Raw genomic sequence first — 13,215 nt, forward strand, 5'->3', positions numbered from 1 at the left:
TTTATTTTTCAATTTTTCGATATTACAGTTTTGAGATTTTTTATTAGGCCTTTCGACTTTTCGATTCTTCGAGTTCTGCATTTTTCGATTTCTCGACTTTTTACTCTTTGGATTTTCAATTTTTCGTTTTTTAAAACTTAACTTTAGATTTTTCAATTGACTGTTTTATACTTAACTTCTTAATTTTTCAACTTTTCGATATCTTAACTCTTTAATTTTTAAAATTTTAGGCTTGTCAATTTTCGATGTTTCGATTTTTCAATTATCCCATTGTTCAATTTCTCGATTTTTAAATTTTAGTTTTTCCAATTTTTATTTTTTTGATGTTTGGATTTCTCGATTTTACAATTTTTCGATTTTTAATTTTGCCATATTGGACGAAAGAAACCCGTACGTCGCCCTGGTACGACGGCTGTGAGTTCTAGTATGTACGGCGATGATGACTCATCGTCGACGACGGCGGTCGGGCGGTGTTCGTTACAGGAAAGCCTGGGGAAAGTTGCGACGGGTAATCCAGAAAGACCTCGATTGCGAAACTTCTAGAAGAGAAATATGGCTTTAAATACAGCCCATCTTCGGCAACGATTATTATTCAAACAGTTCAGTGATGACAGAGTCCATCCAAGTTGCACCGGAATTATCTAGTACTTAATCGCTGAGTAAATTTGAGTTACTAAGAAATAAATTGTTGAGTTTTAATCACCGATCATCGTAACAATATTAAAACCAGAACACTCTACAAAGTTGAAAAAGATTGTGAAATTGTGAATTGTGAAAAATAGTTATTATTTAATGCTTTTATTTACAAACACAATATAACATCTCACATGTTTTACACGATTTTGACATTTAAAAAATCGAAAAATAAAAACATAGATGAATTAAAAAAAAAACAGGAATTGAAACGTTCCTAAAACTGATAATGTTGAAATCTGAAAATAGAAAAATCAAAAAATTTAAAACTGAAAAATTTAAATATCGAAAAATTGTAAAATCGGGGAAACCAAACATCAAAAATTCAAAAAAATAAAAATTGGAAAAACTAAAATTTAAAAATCGAGAAATTGAACAATGGGATAATTATTATTGAAAAATCGAAATATCGAAAATTTAAAAATATAAGTATAAAACAGTCAATTGAAAAATTTAAATAAAAACGAAAAATTGAAAGTCCAAAAAGCAAAAAGTCGAGAAATCGAAAAATCCAGAACTCGAAGATTCGAAAAGACGAAATTCTTACTAAAACTCCCAAAACTGTAATATCGAAAAATTGAAAAACAAAAGAAAAATTCAAGAATCGAAAAACTGAAAAATTACAAAATTGAACGAAATAAAAAAAAATGGGAAATTAAAAACTTGAAAAATCAAGAACCTGAAAAATCGAAAAACTGAAGAACTGAAAACTGAAAAATCGAAACTTTGGGAAGTCCAGAAATGGGAAAATCAAAAATAGATTAATTAGTTGAGAAATAGAAAAACTGGAAGTTCAGAAAAGTCAAAATTTAGAAAATTAAAACATATTGAAGAACTGAAAAATTAAAAAATCGAAAAAATAAAATTCGAAAATCTAAAATTTAAAAATCGAAAAACTGAAAAATCAACAAATCGAGAAATCGAAACTCGAAAAAGTAAAAAATTGGAAAATTGAAAAATCGGATAATTCAAAAATCGAAACATCGACAAATTCAAAAACTGAGACATCGAGAAATCGAACAACAAAAGATCGAGGAATCGAGGAGTCGAAAAATCGGAAAATTGAGAAACCGAAATAGGCCAAAATCGAAAATTCGAAAAGTTAGAAATGCAAAAATTGATAAATCGAGAGATTCAACAATCAAAACATCGAAACATCCGAATCTCGATAAATCGAGGTATCAAAAAATTGAGCAATCGAAAATTTAAAACTTCGGAAAATTGAAAAATTAAACATAGAAGCACTGAAAATGTTTTATTTCTTAGAACAATTATTTTTTAATTATGGACAATGAAAGACATCCATGGATTTTTAAAAATTTGCGTGGATAGAATTTTCGTTGTGTCAAATTACCGTCAATTTGAAAGTTTCACTATATGCAACCATCAAAGACAAACTTTCACAAATCCAGGAGTGTTTTTGATCATGTTTTTATTGCTTCTTCGTGACGAATTTGAAGCAATTCAAAGAAAAGTAAGAGTAAATAATTAACTAATTGTTCATAATTCCTTAACACTAGTCCTGAGAATTACACAGGACATTGTTTCCGATGTGCAGCAGCAAATTTTCTTTGCAAATGCCAATGTCGATTTTGTCGGGGTTGAAGCATCACAGAAAACAGAAAATTTCATCGGTGGTTGGAAAATGTTGCATTTTTTTTTTCAAATTGCCTTGCCTGAATGCCGGTGGTTTTAGAGTCAGTGGTCGATCCTAAAATAATAATAATGCCCTTCACTGCAGCCACACAGAAATCTATAAACAAAAAAAAAAGAGTGCGTCGACCCAGGGACGCATGAATGGAGTTTTAACTCTGCGTTATAATAAAAAATCAAAAATATGTTGCATTTGTATTTTTTGACAAAAAGGTGATTAATGATGATGATTGTGAAGAATAGCGGCTTAGTAGCCTAGTGGTGAAGGCACCTGCCTGGCAAACGTTAAGTTAAAACTTCATTAAACACAAACAAAATATACATAATAAATAAACAATTCATATACAATGAATTAAAATACATTTAAATATAAAAAATAAAGCGTTAGTAGGTTTATTTATCAGTAGAACTGTTTTTCATTTATATCGCGCAATTATATGTAATTGTCCTAAATTGTGAAGGCTGTCACTGTAACATATGTAGGTAAAACTACTTTTATACAGGGTAAGTCACTAACCACACGTTTCTCGATATTTCAATAATTATTATTACTGAAAATACCAAAGAAAGGTTTAAAGTTATTATTAAGAATTAGTTTTCTCATGTTTTCCAGTTTTATTTTACAACTTTTTCTATCGCTTGTTCAAGTAAGCGTTTTTTACATTGCGGGTTTTGTAGGAGTTTAATTTAACAAAAAAAAAAGTTTTCTAACAGATAAATTCGAACCTGATACAAAGTTCAAAAATATGAGAAAACCAACAATTTAAAAATGAATTTATTTATTTTTTGACTTCTGTAAGTGATCGAAGGATGATTGAAACTCAAGTTAAGCACTAGATATGTCCCTAATTAATATACGACCAACGAGTTTGTTTATGTTGCATTTTTTATTAGCTTTTATTAGTCGTTTTAATCACATTTTTATTATTCATTATTACGTTTATGACATGCCCTGCTTTCATTTTCAAATCGGTATTTTTAATTTTAATTCATTGTCACAATTTTTCTAGTAACTAGTCAACAGTTGCCCTTATTTAAACAAAATTTTTTAATTAGCCAACAATGAAGACTTCGTGTATTTCATCAGCTACGCTGATAATAGTGTATGCTTTAGCATTTTTGGTTCGTCAGCACTCTAGTTATAAAATTCAAGGTATGTTAGATCGAAATATATATTCTTAACTCAGTTGACATATACCTAGTAAAACTTTTCAACTTGATTATGACTACAACGGACAGTAATAATCTTTTGCCTTACAAGGGTGGTTTGGCTTAAGCCACTTAAATCCTGAAAGTTCAACTAAGTATATGTCAAGTGAGCTAACTATAGTTTTCTTAACAAAAATATGAATAGCTATTGAAGACTGGGACGAACCCGAAGCACCTCTAGAATACAGATTTGATGATGAAGAAAATCAAAGCAACAATCCCACGTCGGAACCAGAAGACCTCGATTTCATAGGTCATGATAAAACTCGACCACCGATTTGGACTAATACTAAAGGACTCGATTGCAATAAAACTCTGCATGGTGGTAGTATCCAATATTTTAAAAGTAGTATAGCTGCCCAATATCCAGGTGTGTAGAATTCATGTTTGTAAAATTGCGTTGCTAAAGCAATGTTTTTGTATAGTTACAAGATGGTGTGGGGACCTCGACCTTATAGAATTGTTCGGCGACTTTGAAAAGTTTTCCAAGATTGCGAGTTGTTGCAGGGCACATGATACTTGTCCGGAAAATATGGACCCTGATTCGAGTAAATATGGATTAGTGAATACCTGTCTTTTTGAAAGAACACTCTGTGATTGTGATAAGAGATTTTACGAGTGTTTGAAAAATGATGATAGTTTTGGAGCTAATAGTATTGGATATACGTACTTTACGATTTTGGGACCGCAGTGCTTTAAACAAGATTATCCTATAATCGACTGTGTAGAAGAAAGTGGGTAAGTAACGTAATGAAATTTTGAGATATGTGGTAGTTATTGTTTGTCTGAATTTGCAGAGGGAGATGTGAAGAATATTTGACAGATACTGACGGAGAAAAAATCTATCAGTGGTTTGACAGCCCTATATATTAATATTTGTTACAATGTATGTCAGATTATAGCTTCAGTGTGTGTTTTTTTTAAACACGTCTTTATACGTCTGTGGTTTAAAATATATAAGCTATTAATTCTATTTAAAAAACTATGTTGTGTGTCAGACAAAAAGAACAGTCTGTATAGCTGAAAATAATTTAAATGGACCCTGTATATTTAGGGAACAAATGAAAGAATACCCCATTAGAGTCAAAATATCAACACTCTATTTTTCGGTCGTTACTGAATGTTGTTACTGTTCGTAGTTTAATATACAGGGTGAGTCACTAAGAGTACCGTCTTCGATATCTAATTAATTATTATCAGTCATAAAAAAAGTCAGATGCTAAAGTTGAACCGATGTTTGAATACTTTTTTAGAACTGAACATCGATATTTGAAAATTGTAATAATTAAAATATTTTATAATTGTTAAAACTTTTTTCACTTTAACCAATTATAAGTCACCAAGCGCACAGTCGACGGCTGTGCGCTTGGTGACTCACCCTGTATTTTAGAAAATATTGAATTCTCAGTGTTACACACGCAAAATAGCTGATTAGAGTTAAAATATCAACCAGTCGAGAAATCGAAAAATTCAGAACTCGAAAAATCGAAAAGTCGAATTACTAAAAAATCCCAAAACCGAAGGATGAAAAATAGAAGAAAAATTGAAGAATCGAAAAACTGAAGAACGGAAAAATCGAAACTTTGGGAAATCGAGAAATGGGAAAACCCAAAAACAGATTATTTGCGAAATCGGAAAACTAAACATTCAGAAACGTCAAAATTTGAAAAGTTAAAAATATTGAACAACGGAAAAATCGAAAAATATAAGAATCTAAAATTTAAATCATTGAAAAATTAAAATATCGTAAAATTAAAAAATGGACAAACCGAAAAATCAAAAAAATTAAAATTTGAAAATCTAAAATTTAAAAATCGAAATACTGAAAAATTAACAAATCGGGAAAACGAAACTCGTCAATTTAAAAAATTGGAAAATTGAAAAATCGGTTCGAAACATCGAAAAACCCAAAAACCGAAAAGTAAAAAATCGAAAAATCGAAACATCGAAAATTTCAAATCAAAAGATCGAGAAATCGAGGAGTCGAAAGAGAAGTCGAAAAATGGAAAAATTGTGAAACCGAAATATGCGAAAATCGAAAAATCGAAAAGTTAGAAATGTAAAAATTGTTAAATCGAAAGACTGAACAATCAAAACGTTCAAATCAAAAAATTCGGAAAATTGAAAAATTATATCTATTTTAATTCATGAACTGAAAACTCGAGAAATCTAAAAAGCTAGAATATTAAAAACTGAAAAATCTAAATATCGAAAAGTTGAAAAATCGAGAAATCGAAATCTAAAACAGTCGAAAAATTGAAAAATCTAATATTTAAAACTCGAAAAACTGAAAATCCAAAACATAAAAAATTAAAAAGCCGAAAAATCCGGAAGTCGAAAAACCGAAAAGTTAGAGGATGAAAATATTGAATGAAAAGACTTCAAAACTGAAAGAAATATCCAAAAATTGAGAAATTAAAAATTGAAAAATTGAGAAATTAAAAATTGAAAAATTGAGAAATCGAAAAACCAAAAAAGCAAAGTCGAAAAATCGAAGAACTGAAGAACTGCAAAATCGAAACTTCGACATGAAATCAGAAAACTGAAAATTTCACTTCAAAATTTGAAAAATTAAAAAATAGAAATACTGAAAAACTGAAAAATAAAAATCGAGAAATCGAAAAATTTGGAATTTAAAACATTGAACAATTAAAATATCGCAAAATTGAAAAATGGAAGAAAGCAAGCCAAACATCAATAATTAAAATTCGAAAATCTAAAATTTAAAAATCGAAAAACTGAAAAATGGACAAATCGAAACTCCAAAATTTAAAAAATTAAAAACTTTAAAATCGGGTAACTGAAAAATCGATACATCGAAAAATTGGAAAATCGAAAAATTGAAAAGCCTAACAGTAAAAAATCGAAAAACCGAAAAATCACAAAATTCAACGAAATTTCCAAAGATTGCGAACTTGAGAAACATCGAAACTTTGGGAAATCAAGAAATGGGAAAATCAAAAAAGTTGATTAATTGAGAAATCGGAAAAAGTGAAAATTCAGAAACGTCAAAATTTGAAAAGTTAAAAAATATTGAAAAACTGAAAAATTGAAAAATATAAAAGTCTAAGAGTTAAAACATTGAAAAATTAAAATATCGTAAAATTGAAAAAAAGGGCAAATCGAAAAATCAAAAAAATATAAAAAATAAGAGAAAAATAAAAATTTGAAAATCGAAATACTTAAAAATCAACAAATCAGGAAAACGAAACTCGTTAATTTTAAAAAATTGGAAAATTGAAAAATCGGATCAAAACATGGAAAAATCCAAAAGTCGAAATGTAAAAAATCGAAACATCGAAACGTCGAAAAATACAAAAACTTACGACATCGAAAATCGAAGTATCAAAAGATCGAGAAATCGAGGAGTCGAAAGGGTGAGAAGTCGAAAAATGGAAAAATTGAGAAACCGAAATACGCCAAAATCGAAAAATCGAAAAGTTAGAAATGGGAAAATTGTTAAATCGAGAGAGTGAACTATCAAAACAACGAAACAACGGAGATCTCAAAAAATTGAAAAATTGAAAATTAAAAATTCGGAAAATTGAAAAATTATATTTTAATTCAAGAACTGAAAACTCGAGAAATCGAAAAAGCCAGAATATTAAAAGCTGAAAAACCAAGATATCGAAAAGTTGAAAAATTGAGAAATCGAAAACAGCCGAAAAATTGAAAACGAAAAGCTGAAAATCCAAAAAATAAAAAATTGAAAAATTGAAATCCAGAAGTCGAATAATCAAAATATTGGAAAATCCAAAACAGAAAGAAATATCCAAAAACTGAATAATCAAAAAATTGGAAAATTGAGAAATCGAAAAATCAAAAAAGCAGAGTCGAAAAATCGAAAAACCGAAGAATTGAAACTTCGAGAAGTGGAGAAATGGGAAAATCAAAAAGAGATTAATTGGGAAATCGGAAAACTGAAAATTTAGCAGCGTGAAAAAATAAAAATTCGAAAATCTAAGATTTAAAAATCGAAAAACTGAAAAATGGACAAATCGAAAGTCCAGAATTTAAAAATTGAAAACTTGAAAAATCGGTTAACTGAAATATCGAAGCATCGAGAAATTGGAAAGCCCAATAGTAAAAAATCGAAAAACCGAAAAGTCTAAAAATAGAAACATGTGAAAATTCAAAAAATGAGACATCGAGAAATAGAATAATCAGAGGATCGAGAAATAGAATAATCAAAGGATCGAGAAATAGAGGGGTGGAAAGCCTAGAAGAAAAGTTAGAAATTATAAGATTGTTAAATCGACACACTGAACAATCAAAACATCGAAACTTCGGAGGTCTCAAAAAATTGAAAAATTGAAAATTGTAAATTCAGAAAATTGAAAAATTATATTTTAATTCAAGAACTGAAAACGCTAGAAATTGAAAGATTATTAAAATCTGAAAAATCAAAACATCGAAAAGTTGAAAAATTTGGAAATCAAAATATAAAAGATTAGACAAATTGAAAAATCTATTGTTCAAAAAACGAAAAGCTGAAAATCCAAAAAATAAAAAATTGAAAAATCAAAAAATCCAGAAGTCGAAGAATTAAATTATTGGAAACCCCAAAACTGAAAGAAAGATCCAAAAATTGAGTAATTAAAAAATTGAAAAATTGAGAAATCGAAAAATCAAAAAAGCAAAGCCGAAAAATCGAAAAATCTAAGAATTGAAGAAATGAAAAATCGAAACTTCGAGAAGTGGAGAAATGGGAAAATCAAAAATAGATTAATTGAGAATCGGAAAACTAAAAATTTAGCAATGTCAAAAAATAAGAATTCGAGAATCTAAAATTTAAAAATCGAAAAACTGAAAAATGGACAAATCGAAAATCCAGAGTGTAAAAATTGCAAAATTGAAAAATCGGATAACTGAAAAATCGAAACATCGCAAAATTGAAAAACCCAATAGTAAAAAACCGAAAAACCGTGAAATCCAAAAATCGAAACATGTAAAAATTAAAAAAATGAGGCATCGAGTAATCGAAAAATCAGAGGATCGAGAAACAGAGAAGTGGAAAGCCTAGAAGGAAAGCTAAAAATTGAAAAATTGTTAAATCGATAGACTGAACATTCAAAATATCGAAACATCGGAGATCTCAAAAAATTGAAAAATTGAAAATTGAAAATTTGGAAAACTGAAAAATTATATTTTAATTCAAGAACTGAAAACGCGAGAAATCGAAAAAGCTAGAATATTAAAATCTGAAAAATCAAAATATCGAAAAGTTGAAAAATTGGGAAATCGAAACATAAAACAGTCGAAAAATTGAAAAATCTAATGTTCAAAAAACGAAAAACTAAAAATCCAAAAAATAAAAAATTAAAAAATCGAAAAATCCAGAAGTCGAAGGATCAAAATATTGGAAAACCCAAAACTGAAAGAAATATACAAAAATTGAGTAATTAAAAAATTGGAAAATTGGGAAATCGAAAAATCAAAAAACCAAAGTCGAAAAATCGAAACTTCGGTGGAGAAATGTGAAAATCAAAAATGGATTAATTGAGAAATCGGAAAACTGAAAATTTAGCAACGTCAAAAAATAAAAATTCGAAAATCTAAAATTTAAAAATCGAAAAACTGAAAAATATACAAATCGAAAGTCCAGAAAAACTTGAAAAATCGAATAACTGAAAAATCGAAAAATCGAAAAATCGAAAAGCCAAATAGTAAAAAATCAGAGGATCGAGAAATTGAGGAGTGGAAAGGCGGGAATTAAAAAAAATTGAAAAATTGATAAATCAAGAAAATGAACAATGAAAACAATGCGATAAATCTACAAATAAAAAAATTGAAAATTTGAAAAATTTTATAAAAGAAAAATTGGAAAAATCGAAAATTTAAAAAATTCGGAAAATTGAAAATTTGAAAAATTAAAACATCTAAAAGTTGAAAAATTGAGGACTTCGAAGTATAAAACAGTCGAAAAATTGAAAAACTTAGAGTTTAAAGAAAAATTGAAAATCCAAAAAGTAAAAACCCGAGAAATTAAATATTCCAGGGGTCCAAAAATCGAAAAATCGCAAAATCGAAATATTGAAAAATCCCAAAACTGAAAGAAATATCCAAACAATCGAGAAAATCAAAAATTGGATAAGTGAGAAGTGGAAAACTAAAAAACGCAAAGTCGAAAAATCGTAAGCTTAAAAAACCGAAAAATTGAAAAAAACAAAAAAACTGGAAAATCAAAAAAATGCAGAGTTGAAACAAAACGAAATTTTGGGAAGTTGAGAAATGGAAAAATAAGTTTAGTTTAGAAACCGGATAAAACTGAAATAAATGAAATATTTAAAAATCGTAAAAATTGAAGAGGACAAAAATTGAAACATCGGAAAATTGAGAAATTGAAAAATAAAAAAATCTAGAAATCGAAAAGCGTACCGTTCTTTGAGTAACACACATTAAAAGTGTTGTCTATATATATATATAGGACACGATATATATTTTTACATATTCTCATCAGATTATTTATTAAAAAAATCTTAAACGTCATAATTTTTAAATATCAATATTTCATTTTTTTTTCAAAGAGAACACCCTGTATTTATTACTGTTCTATTTGTTTCAAAATGTCGATGTGTTTGAAAAATAAAACATCGGAATAACTTTCAATTTCAAATATGTTTAGAAAATACTTTAGTAAAATCAGAGAGAGAAGAGAAAATAGAGTGAGATATAGCAATAAAATATAGGGTGTTATATTCGCATAAACTGAATATCGTTATTTAAAAACACCTTATATTAAAATTCGATGATGTTTATACAATTTTTTTGTGAGCTATGCTGTAGGTGTGGTTTTAGCTAACAAAAAAAATCTATTCGTTAATTTGTTCAAGACTGGCTTAAAACTATAGAAATAGATCTTCCACAGGTGTTTCAGAATCGCCTGACTCAATAAAAGCAAAGTTCAAATTATCTCTCTCGGTCGTCAATCAGTCATCCAATTTCCGTGTACCGCTGATAATATTATTTATTTTAGAACATTCCACCAACACTTAAAATCTTGGGATAAAGATCAATCAAAAATTCGTTTTTAATCTCTAAAGTTTGAGACACTAAAAATCCTAAGCATATTCATCTGTTAAACTGTCCAATAATAAGATCTTCATATACCGAGAGAGCAACAAAAACACGACAAACTTTCAAATAGCAATAGCAAATATTTAAGTACCTATTCATAGTTTCTTAACCCCTTTATCATTAACCAATACATTGAAATATGTGTAATAATAAGAAACTGCGAAGATAACGAACGACGTTTCGAGAATGATCAAAGTTTCATATTAATTTTTTTATCTTATTTATATTTTATTTCTCGTTGATTTGCAAAACATCATTATCGATAATTCGCATTGATCCAGAAGTCAGTACTGAGTCAGCATCCAAATGGCTAAAATCGAGAAAACAGTGCCAAAGTTATTCACCGCTCAAAGAGCAAAAATGCTTTTCAAACTTTCGTCGGTATCGACGGTTTTGTTTGTAATAGTTGGTGTTTTAGCAATCTGGGCCCAAAATCAAGAATACTTCGAATTTACAGGTGTGTATTTCCATATTTTATCTATTTACGTCATATTTTTAGTTTCAGACAAAATTCTTAAACCTATCAAGTTCATTCTTCCGTCTCAAGAAATAGAAGCAAGTAGTATTGATACACTTGATACACACGAACATGACAGTGGAATCCAGGATGCCACAGAACATATTAGTATAGTCCACGATGAAAAAGAGCACGGTCACCAGGACTCAAAAGGTCGTGACATGGTGAGAGCCACCTCTAAGAAACTCAAGGAAATTAAAGACAAAATTCGACAAAAATTCGCACATAGCGAGGGTCTGGATCTCGACAAAAATTTGCACGACGGTAAACTGGAAAGTTTTAAGTCGAACGTGCAAGTAATATATCCAGGTTAGAATTTTTCATGTCACAAATCCAAAAATGCACAAACATTATTTTCAGGGACCAAGTGGTGTGGAGATGGCAATATCTCAAGCTCCTACGACGATTTGGGCGAATTTGCCGAAACTGATAGTTGTTGTAGGGAACATGATAGTTGTCCAGATAACATAGAAGCGGATTCTAGAAAGCACGATTTAATAAATACTGGGCTTTTTACGAGGTCGCACTGTGACTGTGACAAAAAGTTCCACCAGTGTTTGAAGAATGCTAATTCTATTGTTTCTGAGAGCATTGGGTATACGTATTTTACAGTTTTGGGTCCTCAGTGTTTTCGAGAGGATTATCCTATAGTTGACTGCATCGAGGAAAGAAAGTCTGTATTAAATTAAATTCTGGTATGCGGTGGTTATTTTTGATTTGTTGTAGGGGACGATGTGAAAAATACTTGACAGATCCTGATCTAGGGGACAAAATGTATCAATGGTTCGACAACTCTGTGTTTTAATAGTAATTATAGACACCGGGAGAGTTTTACTTTTACACAATAACATGTATTTTATTCTAATTCTACAAATAAAGTACATACATTTTATATACAGTTATTGAAGCAAAAGCGATAAAGCTAAATTAATAACAAATATTAAAAAATTTAAAACAAAAATTGTGACCAAGTCATTAGTGTCGTTTGAAATTTTATTCCCACGATTATCGCTGCTAATTTTGTTTTTTTCTGTTTTATGGTTTATCGATTATGTAGGATGTGACTCATAAACGCGGCTTTTGTGAAGCTACCGCTCTCCCAATCAAAATATTTTAATTATCTGTTTGTTTTGATCGTTGATCTTATTTATTAACCAGAATTACAAAAAGTCGAATTAAAAATAAATGTAGTCTACCTTACTCGAAATGTTTGTTGTCACCCCTGACCCTAATTCGTTGGTAATTTTTATGTTGTCTCTAACCTAAATTCCATAAAGGCAGATAATCAGTAATCAAGCATTTTTATTATTTTTTTAAATTGTTAATTGTATGCGCCGGTTGAATTTACACAGTAAAGTGTAAATACTAAGTTAAAACTGGATATGAAGCATAAACTCTTCTAATTTTAAACAAAGTTTACCATGTGTTACGTAATTTTTGTACATAGCTACAAAAAATTGTTATTCACTTTAACGATTTCGTGTTATGGCATCATTTTTCATAATTATTTATTCAAATTATTAAAATAAGTCAAACAAATGGGTATTTTAAGATTACTTTTAAATAAGTAGTTTGGTCTTATTCTTCCTTGATATTACGTACCTACTTATAATTTATTATTAAAAAGGAAGTGTACTGTTAAATTTCTGAAAAACTAGAAGGTGGAAAAGACACTAAAATAATTATTGTCTGAGAATTAAATGATAAGATCAAAATTTAAATGAAAATTAAAATAAAATACGGCAATTTTTAGGATTTAAAAAATAACTGCCTCCAATCTAATATTTTTAAAACTTGCTCTAGAACTATAAAGATGCTAAAATTTTAGAATTAATAAGTCGACATTTGTTTTCCAAATTTTTTGTAGATTTTTAGACAACTTGTTCAAAAGCTCAAAATTACCCATATGAAAATCGACCTCTTTTCGACAACTTTCAAAAATTATTTAAATAAAATTATGATTTTGTATATTTCCACCTCCAGAAGTTGCTTTCGGTCTTGTTTCTTTGGAAACTTTTACAAATTTTCCAGGATCACCAAACAAAATATTTCAATTTTTGATTTTT

The 13,215-nt window shown here is 28.8% G+C and overlaps 2 protein-coding genes across 2 annotated transcripts; both read left to right on the forward strand.

Moving 5' to 3' along the window:
• The first annotated feature begins 426 nt into the window (after positions 1–426).
• Positions 427–4,428, forward strand: LOC135130576 (phospholipase A2-like). Its single transcript, XM_064057979.1, has 4 exons — positions 427–508; positions 3,701–3,925; positions 3,981–4,293; positions 4,353–4,428. The coding sequence occupies exons 1-4, from the start codon at positions 427–429 to the stop codon at positions 4,426–4,428; spliced, it is 696 nt and encodes a 231-aa protein (XP_063914049.1).
• A 6,462-nt stretch (positions 4,429–10,890) lies between these two features.
• On the forward strand, positions 10,891–12,041 carry LOC135130229 (uncharacterized). The gene is made up of 4 exons (XM_064057582.1): positions 10,891–11,089; positions 11,138–11,458; positions 11,510–11,822; positions 11,876–12,041. Exons 1-4 carry the CDS (start codon positions 10,939–10,941, stop codon positions 11,952–11,954), a joined length of 864 nt encoding a protein of 287 aa, XP_063913652.1. The 5' UTR covers positions 10,891–10,938; the 3' UTR covers positions 11,955–12,041.
• Positions 12,042–13,215: the final 1,174 nt, after the last annotated feature.

This window comes from Zophobas morio, unplaced genomic scaffold (genome assembly GCF_036711695.1).
Source record: "Zophobas morio isolate AGI-343-1 ecotype UQ-CSIRO unplaced genomic scaffold, CSIRO_AGI_Zmor_V1 ptg000017l, whole genome shotgun sequence".
NCBI classification, from domain to species: Eukaryota; Metazoa; Arthropoda; class Insecta; order Coleoptera; family Tenebrionidae; genus Zophobas; species Zophobas morio.